This window comes from Rana temporaria, chromosome 2 (genome assembly GCF_905171775.1).
Source record: "Rana temporaria chromosome 2, aRanTem1.1, whole genome shotgun sequence".
Classification (NCBI taxonomy): Eukaryota; Metazoa; Chordata; class Amphibia; order Anura; family Ranidae; genus Rana; species Rana temporaria.
The window spans coordinates 226,827,839-226,852,678 of record NC_053490.1 but is presented as its reverse complement, the minus strand read 5'-3'; the positions used below and the strand labels follow the sequence as shown (position 1 = coordinate 226,852,678).

At 41.3% G+C, this 24,840-nt stretch overlaps 1 protein-coding gene across 1 annotated transcript in view; it reads left to right on the top strand.

Annotated features, from left to right (window-relative positions):
• The window catches only part of CFAP47 (cilia and flagella associated protein 47), a 610,902-nt gene that overhangs the window by 499,831 nt on the left and 86,231 nt on the right, over positions 1–24,840 (top strand). Inside the window, exons 58-59 of the mRNA XM_040336504.1 lie at positions 14,391–14,550; positions 17,456–17,550. Coding sequence (XP_040192438.1) covers positions 14,391–14,550; positions 17,456–17,550 — 255 coding nt within the window. The remainder of the gene's footprint in view (positions 1–14,390; positions 14,551–17,455; positions 17,551–24,840) is intronic.

The window sequence follows — 24,840 nt, the reverse complement described above, 5'->3', positions numbered from 1 at the left end:
TTATAATCACTTGCAGAATTGTGCGATAGCGATTTGTGTGGAAATTCGTCATAAAAAAAAAAAATAATGACAGCAACAATTCTGCAACTGAGCACATTTCAGTGATTTTGAGTTGATTACATTATTGAATAATTTTTATTATAATTATATTATTATTTGTTATAATTATTTATAATTATTTATTATATTATAATTTATAATTTTGTTTTAAAAAAAAAATCATACCCGGGATGCCTACAAGACTCTTGCTTGGTCAGATTTAAGTGAGTTATTTCTAAAAATTACAGGCCAACAGTATAAAACGCCAAATTTCCTTGCAAAATAATTGTACCGCTTTTGGTACGTAATTCCAGACAGAATCATACCGCCAGGGAGGTTAAAGGGACATTTTTTTTTTAAAATGACAATATTTTTTTATTGTATTTTAGTGTAAATATGAGATTTGAGGTCTTTTGGACTCCAGATCCCATATTTAAGAGGACCTGTCATGCTTTTTTCTATTACAAGGGATGTTTACATTCCTTGTAATAGGGAATAAAAATGACACAATTTTTTTTTTTTTTAAAAGAACAGTAAAAAAAGAAAAGGTTAAATAAATAAGAAAAAAGCGAAAGCATAAGTGAGTAGCACCTGCATATGAAAACGGTGTTCAAACCACACATGTGAGATATTGCCGTGATCAGTAGAGCAAGAGCAATAATTATAGCCCTATACCTCCTCTGTAACTCAAAACATGCAACCTGTAGAATTTTTTAAACGTCACCTATGGAGATTTTAAAGGGTAATAGTTTGTCCCTATTCCACGAGCGGGCGCAGTTTTGAAGTGTGACATGTTGGGTATCAATTTACTCAGCGTAACATTATCTTTCACTATATAAAAATAATTGGGCTAACTTTACTGTTGTCTTATTTTTTAATTCGAAAAAGTGTATTTTCTCCCAAAAAAGTGCACTTGTAAGACCGCTGCGCAAATACGGTGTGACAGAAAGTATTGCAACAACCCCCATTTTATTCTCTAGGGTGTTAGAAAAATTATATATATATGTTTGGGGGTTCTAAGTAATTTTCGAGCAAAAAAAAAACACCAAATCTCATAAATAGATTTGGTAATGTAGTGGTTAATAGATTGTTCTTTATTTATTTTGCATTATTATCTGTCTATTTTTCTACTCTGGAATTGTTATGGTTTAACAGTTTCTTTCTCTTTTTTATTCTTGTTTTAAAACCTAATATTGAATACAATTATACTGCTTGCTAAATCCCTCAGAGACAGTGGGCCAGATTCACGTAGAGCGGCGCAAATTTAGTTTGTCCTAACGTATGTCAGTTAAGTTAAGGCGGCTGAATTTTGTGACGTAAGTGCCGTATCCACAGAGCATTTGCGCCCAAATGTGCGCCAGCGTAATGTAAATACCGAGGCGTAAGGCGGGGTTATTGCAAGTGGGAAGGAAGTGGGCATGCTCCATTGAAATGAGCCGTGACCCCATGCAAATTAAGAGGGCCGGCCGTACTGCGCATGCGCGCAAGAATCTGCACCTCACTGGGCATGCTCAGAACTCGGCCCGGCGCAATCAGTGAGATAGGAAATAGGCCAAGCTTACTTAGTGAGATACGCCCTGTGTATAAATAGCCCCAGACAAACGCACTTCCATTGCAAAAGTACATCCCTGTGTTCCCCTTCCTAAAGCAAGTTGCTTTTGCTCTGTTGTTTGTTGGCGAGTGTATTGTTAGATTAAAGAGTTGTAGAAGTAGGAGATTGTAGTAGGTGTTTGTTTTTTCTGAGTGTTTTTTCTGTTTGTTTTTTTCTGACTGTTTTTTCTGTTTGTTTTTTCTGTGTTTGTTTTTGAGTTTGTATTAGCTGTCTGCTTGTTTTGTTTGATTTTGGTGTCTTGGGTTTGCGGTTTTATTTTTGGGTGTGTTTGTTCTGTGTTTTTGTGTGTGTTTGTTCTGTGTGTATCTGTGTCTGTTTGTTCTGTTTGATTTTTGTGTGTGTTTGGTGTTGAGTGTTGGGTGTTATGGCACCAAAGAAAAGGAAGTTAAACTTCTCAGTGCGTGAGAAGCACTTACTTGCCAGGGAAATCACCCGATTTGGGCGATATTTACATGGCCCTGAGTGCCGGGAAACCCCCCCGGCCAGGAAGAGGGAGATCATCCAGCAGATTACGGATGAGATCAATGCGGAGGGGGGGGGAGACGAGGACCCCCAGTGGGATTGCCAAGAAGATAAATGACCTGAGGAGCCTGGTCTGTGACAAGCTGGCCAAGATAACTGCCCATGCCAGGGGCACTGGAGGAGGGCCACCCTGCACCGTAAGGTGGACAGAGGGTGTGAGCGAGCGGGACCTCCTCACTCGATTCACAGTCTCCCCGTGTGCTGCCGATCTCCGTTCCCTGCGACGTTCCGACGCACGGGAGCGGAGAACGGCGCCAAATTAAAAAAAGTAAACAAACACTTTACATACAGTATACTGTAATCTTATAGATTACAGTACTGTATGTAAAAAATACACACACCCCTTGTCCCTAGTGGTCTGCCCAGTGCCCTACATGTACTTTTATAAAAAAAAAAAATGTCATTTCTGCCTAAAAACTGTAGATTGTCCAAAAGTGTCCCTTTATGTCAAAAATGGTTTTAGATCAGCTAGAAAACAGCGATAATAAATTATAATCACTTGCAGAATTGTGCGATAGCGATTTGTGGGGAAATTCGTCATAAAAAAAAAATAATAATGACAGCGACAATTCTGCAACTGAGCACATTTCAGTGATTTTGAGTTGATTACATTATTGAATAATTTTTATTATAATTATATTATTATTTGTTATAATTATTTATAATTATTTATTATATTATAATTTATAATTTTGTTTTAAAAAAAAAATCATACCCGGGATGCCTACAAGACTCTTGCTTGGTCAGATTTAAGTGAGTTATTTCTAAAAATTACAGGCCAACAGTATAAAACGCCAAATTTCCTTGCAAAATAATTGTACCGCTTTTGGTACGTAATTCCAGACAGAATCATACCGCCAGGGAGGTTAAAGTGACATTTTTTTTTTAAAATGACAATATTTTTTTATTGTATTTTAGTGTAAATATGAGATTTGAGGTCTTTTGGACTCCAGATCTCATATTTAAGAGGACCTGTCATGCTTTTTTCTATTACAAGGGATGTTTACATTCCTTGTAATAGGGAATAAAAATGACACAATTTTTTTTTTTTAAAAGAACAGTAAAAAAAGAAAAGGTTAAATAAATAAGAAAAAAGCGAAAGCATAAGTGAGTAGCACCTGCATATGAAAACGGTGTTCAAACCACACATGTGAGATATTGCCGTGATCAGTAGAGCAAGAGCAATAATTATAGCCCTATACCTCCTCTATAACTCAAAACATGCAACCTGTAGAATTTTTTAAACGTCACCTATGGAGATTTTAAAGGGTAATAGTTTGTCCCTATTCCACGAGCGGGCGCAGTTTTGAAGTGTGACATGTTGGGTATCAATTTACTCAGCGTAACATTATCTTTCACTATATAAAAATAATTGGGCTAACTTTACTGTTGTCTTATTTTTTAATTCGAAAAAGTGTATTTTCTCCCAAAAAAGTGCACTTGTAAGACCGCTGCGCAAATACGGTGTGACAGAAAGTATTGCAACAACCCCCATTTTATTCTCTAGGGTGTTAGAAAAATTATATATATATATGTTTGGGGGTTCTAAGTAATTTTCGAGCAAAAAAAAAACACCAAATCTCATAAATAGATTTGGTAATGTAGTGGTTAATAGATTGTTCTTTATTTATTTTGCATTATTATCTGTCTATTTTTCTACTCTGGAATTGTTATGGTTTAACAGTTTCTTTCTCTTTTTAATTCTTGTTTTAAAACCTAATATTGAATACAATTATACTGCTTGCTAAATCCCTCAGAGACAGTGGGCCAGATTCACGTAGAGCGGCGCAAATTTAGTTTGTCCTAACGTATGTCAGTTAAGTTAAGGCGGCTGAATTTTGTGACGTAAGTGCCGTATCCACAGAGCATTTGCGCCCAAATGTGCGCCAGCGTAACATAAATACCGAGGCGTAAGGCGGGGTTATTGCAAGTGGGAAGGAAGTGGGCGTGCTCCATTGAAATGAGCCGTGACCCCATGCAAATTAAGAGGGCCGGCCGTACTGCGCATGCGCGCAAGAATCTGCACCTCACTGGGCATGCTCAGAACTCGGCCCGGCGCAATCAGTGAGATAGGAAATAGGCCAAGCTTACTTAGTGAGATACGCCCTGTGTATAAATAGCCCCAGACAAACGCACTTCCATTGCAAAAGTACATCCCTGTGTTCCCCTTCCTAAAGCAAGTTGCTTTTGCTCTGTTGTTTGTTGGCGAGTGTATTGTTAGATTAAAGAGTTGTAGAAGTAGGAGATTGTAGTAGGTGTTTGTTTTTTCTGAGTGTTTTTTCTGTTTGTTTTTTTCTGACTGTTTTTTCTGTTTGTTTTTTCTGTGTTTGTTTTTGCGTTTGTATTAGCTGTCTGCTTGTTTTGTTTTATTTTGGTGTCTTGGGTTTGCGGTTTTATTTTTGGGTGTGTTTGTTCTGTGTTTTTGTGTGTGTTTGTTCTGTGTGTATCTGTGTCTGTTTGTTCTGTTTGATTTTTGTGTGTGTTTGGTGTTGAGTGTTGGGTGTTATGGCACCAAAGAAAAGGAAGTTAAACTTCTCGGTGCGTGAGAAGCACTTACTTGCCAGGGAAATCACCCGATTTGGGCGATATTTACATGGCCCTGAGTGCCGGGAAACCCCCCCGGCCAGGAAGAGGGAGATCATCCAGCAGATTACGGATGAGATCAATGCGGAGGGGGGGGGGGGACGAGGACCCCCAGTGGGATTGCCAAGAAGATAAATGACCTGAGGAGCATGGTCCGTGACAAGCTGGCCAAGATAACTGCCCATGCCAGGGGCACTGGAGGAGGGCCACCCTGCACCGTAAGGTGGACAGAGGAGGAGCGTGCGGTGGCCCAGTGCTTCCATAGCCAGCAAGTGGTGGGCCTGCCTGGCTTTGACTCCGAAGAGGGCGTGAGGACAGGTAAGTTTTTTTCTATCTGGTGAGTAGCATGTGTGGGTGGGGGAAGGGAATATGTGCCAAGTGTGTGGATCCTCCAACCTGTGAATGTTTTGTGTCATCCACAGATGGCCAGGAGATTGCTGGGCCATCAGGCCAGTCTGCTCCATCCCCAGGACTTGAGGCTGCTGAGGAGCCCCAAGAAAGCCAGGAGTCCCCAGGGCAGGGGAGTGGCCACACCTCACCTCAGGAGGAGGTTGAGGGGGAGGAGGATGAGGGGAGGAGGATGAGGGGGGGAGGATGAGGGGGGGAGCTCGTAAATGAAGATATGGACATTGCCAGGGAAGTCCTTGTGTGTTTGCAGGAGGATCCCCCTGAGGCTACCCCTGAGGCTGGCACCAGTCAGGCCTCCATCAGGGGTAGCCCCTCCCACCCCTTCCCCAACAGGGCTCCCCACACAAGGGTCTCTCTCTCCCCTCCTCCCAGGCCACAAGCCTCAGCTGCAGGCAAGAAGGCCACCCAGAAGACCAGGGGTGTGGCCGAGTTCCTGCCTGAAAATCTGCGGAGGAACCAGGCCCGACAGACACAACATCTGGGTCAGGTCAACCGGACTTTGGCCCAGATGGAGGAAAGCCTGGTCTCCATTAAGGAGTCGGTGAGTGATGTTAGCACCAACTCGGTGGCGTACATCAATTGCTTCAACGACCTGCAGGCTGCCACAGCAGGCGTGGCCCTGGAGGTGTCTGCCCTGACCCAGACTGTCAACGCCAATACACTGGCTGGCCAGGCCAATACGGCAGCCCTCACTGTGTGCCTGACCAGGATCGCCGTGGCCTTGGAGGGCAGGCCAGCAGGTGACCAGCCACCAGGGGAGGCTCCTCCTTCCCCTGCTCCCCCCCCATGAGTCTCCCCTGGTTGGCCGTGGCCGTGCCCGTGGCCGGCCCAGGCGTAGCTCACGCCGCCGCCATTGACCATTTGTGATGTTCTTTTGCTTTTTTTTTATTTTCTACTGTGATTATGATTTGTTCTATGTGTGTGAATGATGTATGAATGTGGGGGTGACATTCCTGGTGAAAAAGGGTGTCACCCTCATTTTTGGTGGAGTAGGGATCCCCAGGACCAGGGAGAAGTGATCCCAGGTCCATGTGAATGGTGTATGAATGCACAGTGACATAATTGGAGCCATAGCGTGGCGTTGCTGCTCCCTAATACCATGTGGTTTTCTTGGGTCTAATCCAATTCGATGTGGATGTGATGTGTCTGTGCTAGGGACCACAGTGGGTGTGCATGCATGCATTCTCATTGTGCCATGATTAATGTGTGTGTTTACTGTGCAAAGATGCCTTCTGTGAGGCGTCTCCTGGCTGCTGCTCCCTCAGTAGACCGGGTAGAGTTGGTTGGGGGGGGGGTGTCTGGTTGGGGGGTCAGGTCATCACGTATGCCAATCTCCAGGCCCCTTCTCACTGCGAAGTTGTGCAGCATGCAACATGCACCGATGATCTGGCACACGAAGTTTGGGGAATACAACAAGGTACCCCCAGACTTATCCAGGCATCGGAAACGGGACTTCAGGAGGCCAAAGGTGCGTTCCACCACTGCACGGGTACGTATGTGTGCAGCATTGTATCTTTCCTCTCCTGGGGTTTGGGGGTTCCGGAATGGAGTCATGAGATGGGGTCCAAGTGCATATGCAGAGTCACCTGGAAGGGAAAAGACAGGAGGATGTTAGTCATGCATGTGCCCCTCGTGATGTCTGCATCATGGGGGGGACAGTCATACCTGACACCCATGTCACTCACCAACCAGCCAGCTGTCCCCATACATGTTCTGTTCAAATTGTCTTGGGATGTCGCTTTGACAGTATATGAAGCTGTCATGGCTGGATCCTGGGTGTTTGGCACGGACATGCCATATGAGGTATTGGGCATCCACTATCACCTGGACATTGATTGAATGCCAATGCTTCCGATTGCGGTACATGTGCTCTGTCTCATGGGGGGGCTGTAGTGCCACATGTGTGCAATCAATGGCCCCCACAGTGCGTGGGAATCTGGCAATTTTGTAGAAATCTGTCATTGTCTTCATCCGCTGGACCTCCTGGGAGGGTTTGATGATTTGGTTGGTCATGCGTCTCAGGATTGCAGGGACAACCTGGTGCACACATCTGCTAATGGAGGATTGTGACACCCAGCCACAGCTCCACTTGTGCGCTGAAAAGAGCCAGTGGCAAGGAAATGCAGTGTTGCCAGGACCTTGACCAGTGGCTGCACTGCATGTGAGCGGTGTGTTGGGCTGGTGATGTCATCCTGCAGGGTTGTGGTTATTTCCATGATGGCTTCACGGTTGAATCTGAAGTTGCGATACACCTCAGAAGCAGTCATGCCAAACACATCTAGGCGTCTGCGGTATATCCTCTCCTGTGCCCTCCTCCTCCTCTGTTCCCTCCTCCTTCTGCGTGCCTCTAAAGTCACTAGTATAGCTATGAGCATGGATGCCCCAGGCATGTTGGCAGACAGATTGTTTTCCTGCAAGTGTGTGTGCTCAGCTCTTCCTTAATGGTGTTGCTTTAGTTGACCTTTACACGGCTGGAGCAAAGTTAAGGCACCTTTTATAAGGTGTAACTTTCCGCCGGCAAACTAGCAGATGCGCACAGGGCGTAGCCTACGCCGCACAAGCATACTTTTGTGGATCGCCATATCTCCCTCATTTGCATATTTAACTAGCAAAGAAGTGGTGTGTCTAGCATAATTTGCGCTCAAAGATGCGCCGGTGTAATCGTTTTACGTAGGACGGAAAAAAATGGTTTTCAGGCGTATCTAGTTTTGTGGATCAGGCGCAAAGATACGCGCGGCACATTTTTCAATTACGCCGCGCATCTTTAGATACGTCGGCGTAAGTGCTTTGTGAATCTGGGCCAGTGTTCTTTGCATGAACCTCAGATATAGCCCATGTCACAATGATTCAGATGTATATTAAGGATCTTTAGGGCAGACCCACAAAGATCAGCACCGGCGCAGCGTATCTGAGATACGCTACGCCGCCGTAACTTACTTGGCTTTGGTTTGAATCCTGAAAGAATTTGCGCCGTAAGTTACGGCGGCGTAGTGTATCTCCAGCCCCATTCACGGACGACTTACGCAAACGAAGAACATTTTTCAAAATTATACGCGGGAATGACGGCCATACTTAACATTGAGTACGCCACCAGATAGCAGCTTTAACTATACGCCAGAAAAAGCCGAACGGAAACGACATAACAAAATGCAACGGCCGCTCGTACATTCGTGGATCGTCGGAAATAGCTAATTTGCATACTCGACGCGGATTACAATGGGAACGCCACCTAGCGGACGCCGAAAAATTGCATCTAAGATCCGAAGGCGTACGAAGACGTACGCCTGTCAGATCTAACCCAGATGCCGCCGTATCTTGTTTTGAGGATTCAAAACAAAGATACAGCGCGGGAATTTTGAAATTACGCCGGCGTATCAATAGATACACCGGCGTACTTTCTTTGTGGATCTGCCCCTTTGTCTTCATTTTGGGCCTTATTTTGCTGAATTGTATGTTCTTTACAGATAACTTTCAGGCTGCTTTATAAGCAGAATGTAGACAAAGTAACTTATACAGTAAATGAAGTGTGAGTTATGCCAATGTACTATATCAGTGACAAGGAAATTAATTGCAACAATCCTAACAAATTGAAGGGTAAATCATAATGTGCTTAAACTATTTGCTCTTTTATTTTACTTAGCATTAATATTTTTGTTAAACATTTGTATACTCAGGTTTGTTTTGCTTTCGTTTTGGACAGCATGTTAGATTCCCTTTGTTGGCTATCACACTATTTATTTGGCTTTCTACAATTTACAGTGTGTGCTCATTTAGACATAATTTCCTAAGGTTAATAGAGACAGCGCTTATTAGCAATTTTACATTTAGCTTGGCTGCTTGGACTGCATAAGCCACTTGATAGCTGTTAAAGGTGATCATTAAACATTTGCCATCAACATCTCATCTGTACAAAGTTCAGAAATCTAGATCCATTTAGAATAGCTTTGAAAGCTCAACCGTAGCCAAAAGATTTTTCTTTATGTTTTGAGTAAAGTAGGGAGAACTGGGGAATCTGTTTTATTTTTTTCTGTATGTGTTCTTGCTGGTGGATGTATTTTATCTTAAATGCTTTCAAACTCTGGTACGCAGAATATCACCACATCTGGAATCAATTTATACTTTTTTTCTCCTCTAGGGCAGCTACCAAAACCCACAGAAATTAGTAACAGGAACATGTCATTGGACACAATCACTACTGTATTAAAATTACCAGAAACATTATTATTATTATTATACAGGATTTATATACAGTAGTGCCAGTTTGCAACAGCGCTTTACAATATAAAGGGAGACAATACAGCAACAATACAATTCAATACAAGAGGGCCCTGCGCATGCGAGATTACAATCTAATAGGGAGGGGCTGGTGAAACAAAAGGTAGTAACTGTGAGGGATGAACTGATGAGGGAAGTATAAGATTTATTTGTTAGCTGAAGGCAGGATAGGCTTCTCTGAAGAGATGAGTTTTCAGGGATCGCCTAAAAGTGGACAGAGTGGGAGATATCTAGACAGATTGGGGTAGTGAGTTCTAGAGGATGCAAGAGGCTTTAGAGAAGTCCTGGAGATGAGCATGGGAGGAGGAGACAAGGGAGCTAGATAGCAGGAGGTCTTGGGAGGAGCCGAGAGAACAATTTGGGTGATATTTGGGGACATAATTGTTGATTTAGCTCAGGGGCAGAGTTGTTTATGGCTTTGTATGTTATTGTTAGTGTTTTGAATTTTATTTGTTGGGCAATGGGAAGCCAGTGGAGGGATTGGCAGAGAGGGGTGATGGACACTGAGCAGTTGGTAAGGTGGATGAGTTTGGCAGCGGCATTCATGATAGAGTGAAGAATCACTTGGAGGTTGGAGGATGCCAGTCTTGCGCCACCACAACTGGTAATGGATAGACTCCGGAGATAGGGAGCCTAGTGGGGGTTAGGGGGGGGGGAATAGAAAGGAGTAAAAAAACATAATCTAAATGAGAAAAAGCACACACACTAGACCCTAGAGAAGCCTGAGGGCAGAAGGAAAACGACACTTAGACACAATAAGGTATAAATAAGGTGATGGCTGAGGGGGGAGGGGGGAAAGGGAAGGGAAGAAGGAAAAAGAAAAATATAAATAATACACAAAAGGCTACACGGTTGATTATAAAAATAATGTTTCATGGAAATATAACTAAATGTCCTGTCATTTTTTATATATTTTTTGTATATGATTGAAAGCACAGAGTGTACCACAAGAGCAAATTTTTAAATAAAAAAGGATTTATGATAGAGTGAAGAAGGGATAGCTTATGGAGAGGTAGGCCAATGAGGAGGGAGTTACAATAGTCAAGGAGAGAGAGTGTGTGAGCCAGGCCTTCTTGTCCAAAATCAGTGCCTGACTTTACAAATGTGCTTTTGGAAGAATGGTCAAACATTCCCCTAGACACACTCCTAAACCTTGTGGACAGCCTTCCCAGAAGAGTTGAAGCTGTCATAGCTGCAAAGGGTGGGCCAACTCAATATTGAACCCTATGAACTAAGCCTGGGATGCCATTAAAGTTCATGTTCGTGTAAAGGCAGGTGTCCCAATACTTTTGGTTATATATTGTATGTACGTCAGGCAGCAAGTGGTTAAAAGATGGATTGAGGGTATAAATTAGTCTTAATAGGTTTGGATTCGCAAAAGTAAGATAAAGGCAGTCTGTTAAAGATGCTTTATACTTATCTTTTCAGTGGCTGCGTGTTAAGTCTAGGTTCACAACTATGGGGCTGATGTGTTTTTTAGGCATGTTTTTCAGTACATTTTGCATTTTGAAACAACTGTATTTTATGCATTTTTGCATGCATTTAGCTTTTTACGTTTTTGTTTCTCTTTAAATGCACTGTAAAATACACTTATACAAATCTGGTTGCTAAGGAGGGGGCCAAGAAGATGGCTGCCACGTCGCTAACAACCGATGAGTCATCAGCTGTCAGCGGGGTTCCTGCTGAAATCTGAGCTGAAAAAGAATTGTAAAAAAAACGGCGTGGGGTTCCCCCCAGAATCCATACCAGACCCTTATCCGAGCAAGCCGGCAGGTCAGGAAAGGGAGGGGACGAGCAAGCGCCCCCCTCCTTAAAGGGTTTGTAAAGGTTTGTTTTTTATTTTCTAAATAGGTTCCTTTAAGCTAGTGCATTGTTGGTTCACTAACCTTTTCCTTTAATTTCCCTTCTAAATGTTTTTTTTTCTTTGTCTGACCTTCTCAATTCCTGTTTCTCCTCAGTAAGCTTGTCCCCATCATCCGAGCCGTTCTGGCTGGGGGTTAGTCAGCCAGAACAGCTTACTGAGGAGGAACAGGAAGTGAGAAATTCAGACAAAGAAAACAAAGAAAAAAACATTTAGAAGGGAAATCGAAGGAAAAGGTTAACCAACAATGCACTAGCTTAAAGGAACCTATTTAGAAAATAAAAAAACAAACCTTTACAACCCCTTTAACCATACCAGAACGCATGTCCTCAACATGGGTGTTTTGGGGCAGGGGGGGCTCTGCCCTCCCACCCCAAAGCACCTTGCCCCCATGTTGATGAGGACAAATGCCTCTTCCCGACTACCCTTGCCTGGTGGTTGTCGGGATCTGCGGGTTCGGGGACTTATTGGGATCTGGAAGCCCCCTTTAACAAGGGAACCCCCAGATCCCAGCCCCCCACCCTATATGAGTGGGTATCGGGTACATCATACCTTGACCCATTCACCAAAAAGCAGTGAAAAGTGAAAAAATAAGACACAGTTTTTGAAATTTTTTATTAGTAAAATAGCTCTGAGCCGCCATCTCTCCCGGTGTCGCCTCCCCCAGTGCCCTCGCCTTCTTCCACGACATTTTCTCCCCATGCTGTCATCTACCGGTGTCGTTGTCTTCCTCCTCCTCATCGCGTTGTTGCCACCTTCTTCTTCCTCGCCATCGGCAGTTACCCACCAAAAAAACAAAAAAGAACAGTCTTGTCGCAAATCTGTGTTCCTCCGTTGTTATGTTCCCCGCTGTCCGGCGCCTCTTATATAGGCAAGGTGCGTGGCCATCCAATGATGTTGCCTGGAACGTCCACCCCTTGTGACGCCACATGTCAAAATGGGCGGGCTCTCTGGGGGACATCATTGGATGGCCACATCCCATGCCTATATAAGAGCTGCTGGACAGCGGGGAGCATAACAACGGAGGAACATATTTTCGCGACAAGACCAGCTTTTTTTGTTTTTTTTTAGCGGGTAAACTGTGATGGCGAGGAAGAAGAAGAAGAGGGCGGCTGTGACCACGCGAGGAGGAGCAAGAAGACGACACTGGGAGATGACAGTTCGGGGAGAAAGCAGCGGTGGAAAAGGGGAAGGTATCGGGGGAGTCGACATTGGGAGAGACAGCGGCACAGAGCTATTTTGCCAATAAAGGAATTGTCAAAAACTGTCTCTTGTTTTTTTTTCTTTTCATAGTTTTTTTGGTGAATGGGTAGGGGTACGTTCTACCCGATACCCATTCACATAGGGTGGGGGTGCTGGGATCTTGGGGTCCCCTTGTTTAAGGGGGCTTCCAGATTCTGATAAGCCCCCAGCTCGCAGACCCTGACAACCACCGGGCAAGGGATGTCGGGAAGAGGACCCTCTCCTCATCAACATGGGGGCAAGGTGCTTTGGGGTGGGGGGGTGAAGAGCCCCTCCTGTGCCAAAGCACTCATACCCCCATGTTGAGGGAATGCAACCAGATCTGTAGGGCCTGGTATGGAACTGGGGGGGGGACCCAACGGCCTTTTTTTCAGATTTTTTTTTCATTCGCCTTTCAGCAGGCTCATCACTTGCTAAGGCTGTTGCGGCCGGCTTCCCGGTTCCCTGCTTAGCAACCAGTTATATACAGTGGTAAAATAAGAAATGCAAAACACATCAAAAATCAAAACATAAATGCACCACTTGCGTTTCTGGTGCAGTTCCATTGAAATCTATTAGCCGCAAATCTCTGGGAAAAAAGTCCCCGACCCTTTCCAAAAATGCATTGGCCACAAAACGGATAGATGTGAACTAGTACCATAGTAAGCAATGGTAAATGGACTGTAGTGCGTTTCTGCAAACTTCAAAATGCACTAAATTGATGCATAGGGTAAAACATTACTGGGTTTATTATTTCTGTTTTTTTACGGTGTGTGTCAAACTCACTTTCCCTGGCACATGCTGATTTTCCTTCCACCAGCTTTTAAGTACAGGAGTGACATAGGAGGTGGTAGGTGTGTATACAATTCATTGAATAAAAAAATAATGCTTGCATAATAACAAACTGCTATTTACCTCCATTCATTTAAGTTGTTACTTTGTTCTCTAGAAGTCAAAGCCATCTTTCATGAAACGGTGTGGCTGTATGGTTAAGAAAAACTATGCAAGTTGCCAAAATGACATTTTTACTGTACACGTCTTATTATGCACAAACATTTAGATATTTTTCTTTGTACTTCTTTTCTAAGCAAAAGTGACAGTTTTTATATATTATTTTGTGTGAATATTTTTTTCCCAGATAAACTTTTGGTATACCATCTGCAATAAACAGAACTGAACTAATTTACAACTGAGAAATAACGAATTGTTAGTGTCAAGGTGTATACTTTATTATAACAAAGAAATCACGATATACGAATTGAAAATAGTATTATGAAGTAAAAACATAATTATCTGTCAAACCTGATCAAATATAATTTAAACATGTCAGAAATCGAGTTGCACCTGAAACAAAAGCAATTTCATATTCCTTTTGTCAGAAATGTTCAGCTTTATATTTGCTCACACGAACAAGATTAATGAGATGGAGAGCAATAAAGATATGTGCTAATACATTTTAGAAACAGTGTTGATATTTTGAATTGCCATACTTACATGTATGCAGTACAAAATTGTGATTGCAGTTCAACCAGTTTTAGAATAAACCAGGAGCACATATGAAATTGTGAATTATAAATTTAAGATAAATCGGTGTGTGATGTTCATGCAAATTCATGTTTATTTTACAAAAGATTGAAACAAAACATATTGTCATTATTAAAATATATGAAGTGGCTAAAATGCAGAACATATTTTTACCTTTTTTTCTTTTTATGAGAGCAGATGTACTGGATTGGTATCAGATCACCGAGTATTTTGTTTGCTTTATATATTACTGATGTTTTCATTTAATGAACTGACCTGCATATATTTTTTAAATTGCTATTTTCAGTTTTTTAATGTTCTTTAAATTGTATGTGTATTCTCCAGGAATTCCTTTAGGTCCAAAGGAGAAGCTTGATATACCAGTACTATTTGCACCTGATACAATGAAGCTTTATGAGGCTTTGGTGGTTGTGAACGTGGTAAAAGCAAATGGAAACAACTGGGAGCACAACAATGTTGAAGATTTAGATACAGAACTAAAAAGGCAAGTAGATTTCAGCTGGTATGTAATCACTCCGCTAACACATGAAAGAAAAAAGAATGGTAAGAGCCCTGCCATAGGTAAAGGCTAGTGTGTAGCAAAGAAAGTGTTAAATATAATTTAATTTGTAGCTAAAGCCAAAAAAAGTCCTTTATAACTTGTGTAGCGTTACCCCCTTAGGAGCCGCTGGTTGTTGTTGGGATCGGCATATTAAGTTACCTCACAATGTTGTTTAGGGGTGTAGTTGATGAATAGAGTAGCATAGAGTAGTGAGTGAATGTCCAGTCAATGAAGAAAGGTTTTCAAATGCTTTATTTTTGGCCCAACATAGCCAACATCAACATGAGGTAGGAAGGAAAGGTTGATGAAGCGATAGAGAGCTTTGCAGTATCAGGCCTGGATATGAACAGAGCAATCCTGCTCTCAGTAACACAGTAGTAATCAACACAATTTGTCGCCACTCTAGCCAGAGTGGGTGAAGTGCCCCCGGACAGACTCCTGCCACGAGCCTGGCAGCCGAAGTGTCATTTTAGATTGCTGGTAGGAACAGGCCTCTGCCACAGACCTGGCTCTAGGTCCTCTGCCACAGGCCAATTACTTGAATGAGCTAAAACGAACGGATTGAAATTGAGCAAATCCTCCCAGTAGATTAAGCATAGGTCACCGGATGACAGCAATAGTGTACCTGTCAACATTCTGGTCACCAGATCCCAGATGGTTTGTTCAAGCCCTGTTGGACAACCTGCCTCTGTGTTCTCCTCAAGCCGATCCCCCAATCGAGCGGCACCCAGCCTGGGATCTTCTCAATAGATGGGGGGACCCAGTAAGTCACTGGGGCCCCTTTCAGCAACATGGAGCTCCGTGTAGCGTATGACCCCGGCCTGGTAAGCCATCACCGGGGTCTGTTGGATGCGCACACCCTGAAGGTGGGTGCCGCACCTGGAACCCGCGAAGAACCAAGGAAAATGGCGTCTGCCACAGATATACCCTCTCCCAGCATGCCCCGCGAGGGAAAACTCCTCTAATTGGCTGCTGGGGAAAAGTGACTCTGCCAGAACCCCTCTAGTGCCAACTGTCGCCCAGGGGTGGAATCGACACCCCTGGAGCGCAGACTGACCTACAGGACAGTTCAGGAATGACAGCAACCCAAATTTAGCAATTTTGTGAATGGGAGCAAAATAACTCTCCCATTCCCCACTAACTTTAGCGTAGTGCCCATACTGAAAGTAAGGGGGTGCTATACTTGGATAAAGTAAGGAATGGTTAAAACACATGTCCTGTTTTGTTTTAACATAATAGAAAGCAGGATGAAATCTCTCTAAAATAAGTTAAATCCCCTTTTAGGCAGTTGGCATGTTAATAAGTGTCTCCATTTGACAATTTACCAAATATTCTTGTTCTAGGGCCAACTCAAAATTTGGATTGGTCACTAGGACAAATAGATTGGGAAATTCTACCTAGAAGGAACATAGACAGCAATTAAAAGGTACAGATGAAAACATTTTCATCCCTCACAATTTTTGTAGATAAAATAAATGTCTTAAATAGAACAAGTCGAGTTGAACATGATTAACTACTGCTTGCTTGGGGTTTAGCTTAGCATGCACTGCACTTGATAGGAAAAAAAAAATGTTTAAAATTGACAAACAAACCACTTATGCCCGGACCGATGGACCGTTTTCATCGGACGAACCGATCGTGTGTGGGCCCCATCATTTTTTTCCCATCGGTGAAAACAAAAAGAACCTGTTTTAAATTTTTCTTATGGTTAAAAAAACAATAGAAAAAAACGATTGTCTGTGGGGAAATCCATCGGTCAAAAATCGACGCATGCTCAGAAGCATTGAACTTCATTTTTCTCAGCATGTCGTTGTGTTTTACGATCAGATTTTTAACCGATGGTGTGTAGGCAAGACTGATGAAAGTCAGCTTCATCAGATATCTGATGAAAAAATCCATCGGCCCGTTTTCATCAGATGAACCGATCGTGTGTACAGGGCACTAGTCTAAATTATTTCAGTATGTTAGATAATATGGAGGATTATTGAGTCTATTTTACATATGGCAGTCATGTTTATTGATCTGGTTCAGTTATACTTTTGTAAGACACAAAGTTGTAGGTGTTGATAATTTACCATCTTTGAGTAATTTGTTTCATCTATTGAAAGTATATAACTAGCACTGTCCCCTGGTAATTTGATCTCGAGCGTAAATAAAACTAAATACATTAATATTATTATTATTATTATTATTATTATTATTATTATTATTATTATTATTATTATTATTATTATTATTATTATTATCTGTCTTCTGCTGGATGCCCACCCAGCCCAAAAGTAAATACACTGTAGGCATAATTTAACAATACATTCAAGCCTCGTACACACGGTAGGTTAACCAGAGGACAACGGTCTGAAGGATCGCTATCCTAGGTTAACCTATGAAGCTGACTGATGGTCCATCGTGCGTACACACCATCAGTTAAAAAAACGATTGTGTCAGAACGCGGTGACGTAAGACACAACGACGTGCTGAAAAAAACGAAGTTCAATGCTTCCAAGCATGCGTTGACTTGATTCTGAGCATGCGTGGATTTTTAACCGATGGTTGTGCGTACTAACGATCGGTTTTGACCTATCGGTTAGCAATCCACCGGTTAAATTTTAAAGCAAGTTGCCATTTTTTTAACCTAAGGTTAAATAACCTATGGGGCCTACACACGATCGGTTTGGACCGATGAAAATGGTCCATATGACCGTTGTCCTCTGGTTAACCTATCGTGTGTACGAGGCCTCAGAGTAAGTATTGCCATTTATATGAGTAAATTAGCATGCATGTTTTTTTTTATTATTATCATTAACTATTAAAAACGGTCATGTTCCAATTTATTATTAATTATTTGTAGCATATCAAAAACTGAAGATGGAGCTATTTCTGGTATACGCTGGATTTACCCAGTTCATGGAATTCCAGAAGCTCAGCCATCAAAATCAACTCCAGGTATCTGAAAAAAATATATATACTGTATATGTAATATGTAATTGCAAAACAGATGTATATTTCTGCATTTTGTTTAACTTTAAAAATAAAGATTTTAAAGGGCCCGAGCATGCAAGAACAGCTATGTAGGTTTTCGGTGTTCTTATTCTCAGTATAAGCTACGACAGATTCCATAAAGCACTTAGATCCAGGTGTATATATCAAGTTAATGAATGTGAGAAAAAACTGAGTCTTCATGAATTTAAATATAGCCTTTCGGGTTCCATGAACTAAAATATAGTTTATGGTGAGAGAAACATCATCTTGATTAAAGTTTTACATGAAGATCTGTCAACCCAGTGAAAACAGTCTATTGTCCACAATGACCAGTGGCTAAAATTGCATACCTACTCTCAGATGGAAGTGTCGTGGATGTGTCTCTGTGCATGCCAATATCAACATTGGTGTGTGGTAGCTCGAAGTATCCAAAGGCAGAGTGGAGGTGGATGGAATAGGGGAGCCGTTTGCTGTTTTGGAGAAGAGTACAGTTGACATGGGGCTATGGCAGGTCTTCCCACAGTGACACCATGCAAGGGCGGTGGCTAGCGATAACATCATTTACTGCACCAGAAGGACAGAGTGGAAGCCAGCGGAGAGAGTGAAAGGAAAGACACCAGGGTGGCAATCCAATAGCATGGTCCCATCACTGTGACCACATGTTTAGCGCTCCTGCTCCTTGTCAAATCATGTGACAGGATGGACTAACGTGGATTAAAAACAAAGAAACTGGAAACTAGCGGGGGCTGGAACAATGTGATTGGCTGAAGACACATCTTTGACCCTTCCCCCTGGGAATTACACCATTACAGTGCCAGCTACATTGTATTATATACTTGCTGTTAGCAGATGATTATTATTTAAAAATGTATTAAACCTAAAATCATCCTTGTATAGTATATGCAATATGTGAAACTATACGTATGATGTAAATATGTACATATATTAGATGAACAAAATTATAAAATAAATACTTGAACACTATCTAGGAAAAAAATGGAAAATAAAAAAACAATAAATATGAAAATGATATATAAAAAAGGATAAAAACAATAAAACAATATAAAAATGTATATGTGTAGAAATGTATTTACCGTATTTATCGGCGTATACCGCACACTTTTTCACCTTGAAAAAAATTTGAAAAAAGCATGTGCGCATTATACGCCGATGTGCGCGGTATACGCCGATTTACATTCACAAAATGTACAACAATGTACATACTGTTCGGAGACACCGTCGGAGCCTGTGTAATGTGCGGGCAGCCTGTGTGATGCGTGGGTCTCGGGCGCTCGATCTTCGGCAGCCATCCCCCCCACTGCAGTGCTGTAATCAGCAATCGGAGCCACTGTCGGAGCCTGGGTGATGTGCGGGACTTGATCCCCAGTCCCGCACATCTTTAGTGCCCACTTTAGTGCTGTGATCAGCATCAGCGTCGGAGCCTGGAGCCTGGGTTCTGTGTAGGAGGCTGCAGTGGACAGAGAACGCCTCCTGCTCCAAGTCTCGCGGTAGTCAGCGTAACTTTCCCGCCGTGCAGAGGGTTACCATGGTTACGCTGATTACCGCGAGATTCAGAGCCACTGAGAGGAATCTGCTCCATTCATCTGCTCCATTCATCTGCTCCATTAAGGTACAAATCACTCCGAATTAAAGGGTTAATGGGGGGGGGGGAGAGGCGGTGTTTTAGCATAAATTAGTCCATTGTCCTGAATTCTTTTATTACTAAAAAAAAAAAATTTAAATGTTTAAAAAAGAAAAAACCTGCAAGCAATGAATAAATGAATCTCCAAAATAATTCCAAAATGATTCCAATAAATAAAAAAGAAAACGAACTGGAATGTTTAAAAAAAAACATTTCAGTTCGTTTTTTTTTTTATTTATTGGAATTATTTTGGAATTATTTTGGGGATTTATTCAGGGCTTGGATAATGAATGTCAGACAGGTTGTATGTTTTTTTTAAACGATACAACCTGTCTGACATTCATTATCCAAGCACTGAATAAATCTCCCAAATAATTCCAAAATAATTCCAATAAATAAAAAAAAAAAAAACGAACTGAAATGTTTAAAAAAATATGAAATTGTACGGTAATTTTTTTTATCTCAGTGCGGTTCACATTTGTGCGCTCTACGATATTTCATGTAATTTGCACTGCAGTGTAAATCACATGCGATGTCGGTGCGATGCGATTTTATGCATCGCATTCTGACCAAACTCGCACAGTCCTATTTTTGTGGTCCGCACCAGAATCGTATCACACCTATGCAATCCGATTCATGTCCGAACTGTCAGTTCGCAGTGTGATATGCGAGCTGAAATAGGGGTGTCATTAACAAATGTATTGACACTCCCCGCAGATCGCATATGGCAATGTGAACTGCTAAGTGAGTTGGGTGTGATTCGGGAACCCTGTAAATCCACTGCGGGTTCCCGCATCGCACCCGACTCGCACAGCAGTTCACACTGTCCTATGCGATCTGCAGGGAGTGTCAATACATTGTTAATGACACCCCTATTTCAGCTCGCATATCGCACTGCAAACTGACAGTTCAGACATGAATCAGATCGCCTAGGTGTGAACACCCATGCGATCCAATTCTGGTGCGGACCCAAAAAAGGGGTCCTGTGTGAGTTTGGTCCAAATGCAATGCAAGTATGATAATAACACCAGTATTACCATACCATACTACACACATTACAACAGAGTACTGGTAAATTTACACACCCAATACTACCTTACTCCTTTTATTTAAATTTAGGTAAAAAGAATACCACTGGTATCCCTAATGGAATAAAAAAAAAGCGTGGAGCATATACAGCTGGTTTCAAGTTAAAGGTTGTGGAATATGCCAAACAACATGGAAATAGGGCTGCAGCAAGGCATTTTGGAGAGCCCCCAACAGAAAGCACAATATGAGATTGGCGAAAAATGGAAGAAAAACTCAAGACATTATTAAAAACAAAATGCAATTTTCGCAGCGGTATTGTTAAATGGCCAAAATTAGAAGAACAGGTGAAGGAATTTGTCGTTAATCATAGAAAAGCTGGCATTGCTTTATCAACAAAAATGATCATCATTCAAGCAGTGAAAATCAGCAAAGAGTTGAAAATACAGGATTTCAAAGGGACAACATCATGGTGTCAAAGGTTTATGAAGAGGCATGAGCTTCGGATGCGAACAAGAACCAGGATTGCCCAGCGTATGCCGGAAGATTATGAAGAGAAGATAATAAATTTCCATCACTTTATTATCAAACAGCGGAAAAGACAACATTTTGAAATTGGTCAAATCGGCAACATGGACGAAGTACCCCTCACTTTTGATGTTCCTTCAAATAAAACCGTGGAAGCAAAAGGTGCCAAGTCGTTACAATCAAAACTTCAGGGCATGAAAAAAATCATTATACCGTGGTCCTTGCGTGCACTGCAGATGGAAACAAGCTGCCACCATTGGTTATTTTTAAAAGGAAAACTCTTCCAAAGGAGAAAATTCCAAGTGGCATAAAGGTGCATGTTCACCCTAAAGGTTGGATGGATGAAGAAGGCATGAAATTTTGGATCAGAAATGTGTGGGAGAAGCGCCCGGGTGCTTTGTTAAAGAAGCCGTCCTTGTTAGTACTGGACTCATTTAGATCTCATCTTACAGAGCCAACAAAGAAGGAATTTAAAATGTGCAACACAGAGATGGCAGTCATTCCAGGAGGACTAACATCACAATTACAGCCATTAGACGTTTCCATTAATAAGCCCTTCAAAGCCTTAATGCGTGAAGAATGGAATAAATACATGTGTGATGAAAGCCAACATGAAGTTACAAATTCTGGGCGATTGAAAAGACCTGGCATTGCAAAAGTGTGCAAATGGATAAAGACTTTGTGGGATTCGATTAACGAAAATATTGTAATCAAATCTTTTAAAAAATGTGGCATAAGCAATGCTATGGATGGGAAAGACGATGAGGTGCTATATGAAGACAGTAGCAGTGAAAGCAGCAGTGTTGAGTGTGATCTGGAAGATAGTGAAGATGAAGAGTTTCTTGGGTTCTCGGAGAACGATTTCTAAATGTTAAACTTCTGCAAAAACCTTAATATACAAGTTTTTTCGTTAAAACAGTTGATTTTAGTTTCATGTTATGTTCATTCCTTTGATAAGTGCTTAACTATTAATAAAAAAACGTTTTGAGCTACCTTTGTTTTGCTTCAAAGTTCTTTATTTAAAATTTTTTTTTTTTCCTGAAACTTCCGTCTTAAAATTAGGTGCGCGTTATACGCCGGTGCGTGTTATACGCCGATAAATACAGTTTATGTGTAATACATAAGAGCAAGGATTGGTTGTTATATATACAAATATATATCACCATGGTATGAGAGTCCACACGTGTGCATATTTTACTAAAATATAGAGATATTGGCAAAAGTTGATGATTCCTTCTGACAGCTTGGGTATAAATCTATTATTAATAATGTTATATTCCTAGTTGTCATAAATGTTAGTGATTGTTATTAATTGCAATATCTGGTATCAATGAAAATCATTAAGATTAAATTAGAAAAAACTCAGAAACCGCGACCATGAAAAATAACAATTGGAGGGCAAAAGGAAAGGTCAAAGAGAAGATATTGGATATTTATATAAAATAATTTGTCTCCAATTCTTAATTTAACCCATTGGGGACAAGGTGTTCAATCTAAAAATCCAAAAGGCCTCCTTTTTGCAAAGCAAGGCAAATTTCTCATTATCTGTTAGGGTTTTGTCCGAAATGTATTTGATCGCCCTGACCTCGAGACATTTGATGTCCATGTTGTGGTGTGACAAAAAATGTTGGGGGATGCTGTGCTGGTCACATCCACCCTTAATAAAGCTCCTATGCTCACCCTCACATTTATAAAATGTATGTATGTTGCGGCCAACATATAGTGGGTTACATGGGCACCAAAGTACGTATATCACAAATTCGAACAAGCAAGTAATACACTGCTAATTGTGAACGTCTCACCCTCTTTATCAGAAAAACTTGATTTTCCATGGGAGATAAACTGGCAGGTAAGACATACTCTCTTGCGACATTGAAATATGCCTGTTTGGTGATCGACATAAGAGCGGATGTCTGAGGTGTGTGCTTTCTGGTGTGATTTTAATTTACTAGGGGCAATCAAGTTTTTTAGGGTTTTAGCTCTTCTAAACATAACTCAGGGGACTTTGAGTATTATATTTGTTAACTTGGGCGCTAGTTGTTGAATGCTCCAGTGTTTACAAATGGCCTGTGTAATTTTTCTATGTTGGTTGTTGTAGCCCATAACAAATATAATTGTATATTTTTCTTCAGTTTTATGATCTCTATTTAGAGGAAGAGACAGAGGAGCAGTGTGTTTCTGAAATGCTTTATTCAATAAGGATTTGGAAAAGCCCTTTTCTAGGACTTATTTACCAAAATGTGGCCCTGTTTCTTGTACAGTAGTCCTCTTCTTTTGTGCAGTTTTGGAGCAGCCTTTGGAATTGGCCTCCTGGAATATTCCTACACTAAGAGGGGTGATGGCACCTTGAGAAATGTAAATAGGAATTACCACTGGTTGGTTCGCAGTGGTTCTGGGAAATTATATTACCTTGTTCATCTGATATTTCCAGATCTAAAAAAATAAGTACCGTATATCTGGATCTATGACATGTGTGAATTTCAGTCCAGGGTCATTGTGGTTGCAATGGGACACAAAGGAGGAAAATTGTTCCACTCTACCATTCCAGATGATAAGGACATGTATAATGTGTCGAGCAAAGGGATTATGGTTCCAGATGGAGCTCCTTCCAGTGTTTGCATAGCAAGGGGCAAAATTTACCCCCATAGACGTGCCTTAGAGCTGAAAAAAAACTGGTCTAGGAACGTGAAGAAGTTATGTTGTAAATAAAATTCCATCACTTCTATCAGAAATTGGTCCTATCACAAGTTGATAGTGAGGTTTTTATAAAGAAAGTATTGTAAGGCTCTAGGGCCTACTGTAGGTGGGATAGATGTATATAGTGTTCATACATCTAATGAGGCCCACAAGTAATCCTCTTCTCAAGTGTATGATTTTAGTGTGTCCAACATATGACTGGAATCTCTAATATAAGCAGGGAGGTTAGCAACATTGGGCTGGAGGAAGATTTACTTTACATTGTAGCAAAGTATAATTTCTTTAGTGTTATTACATGAAAATATATAACAAAATATTTACACACTGTAAAGGGGTTAGCTCGATAGTGGGGTGTGTGACCTCCTGAGTGGGTTCACTACACACTGAATTATACAGAGAGGCAGCCGTGGGTGGTTGAAAAACAAGGGTTATGGTTTATTCTTCCATATTGCTGGAAACAAGTGCAAGCATCAAAACAGCATAAACAAAATAAAACATAAAATAAACCCTGGCCACTTGGGCCGTCTACCTTCACAACACAGGAACCTACCTATGGAGTCTGGCACAGCCTACTGCTGGGCAGACACTGCTGGTCTTCCAGCAGAAAACAATAGTCTTTTTGATTTTCTTATCACACAGCAAAGATATCAACAACCACTTCACCTTCAGAAGTCTTCCTCAGCTCAATGCTCTCCTTAACTCAACAAGCCTCAGGATGAAGCATTGAGTAGTAATCCTCTGGACAATTTATAGAGGCCTTAATTTCCTCATTCTGAACAGCTGAAGCTATCCACCGTCCTTAAACCTTTCTGGCTACCTCTGCAGCCGACACCTGATAGTAATTGGTGAATATTCTAAACAAGGCAGAAATGTATCTCCCGTCTGTGACAACACCCCCAGATTTACCTGGCTTCCTGTCACAACACTCAATTTTGTGAGATACTGTATACATAACCAATCCTTGGTCTTATGTATGATACATATATATAGCTTTCTATATATTTTTTATTGTTTCTGTCCTTTTTTATATATAATTTTTCATATTTATTATTTTTCCTTTTTTTATACTTTTTTTTCTTTTCCTATACAGTATACTGTATAATGTTTAAATATTTATTTTAGAATTTTGTTCATCTAATATATGTACATATTTACATCTTGCGTATAGTTTCACATATTACATATTATACATACTATACAAAGATGATTTTATGTTTAATACATTTTAAAAAAAATATCTGCTAACAGCAAGTATATAATACAATGTATATGGAGCTGGCTCTGTAATGGTGTAATTCCCAGAGGGAAGGGTCAAACATGTGTCTGCAGCCTCATGCCTCATTCCCCGCTAGGTTCCAGTT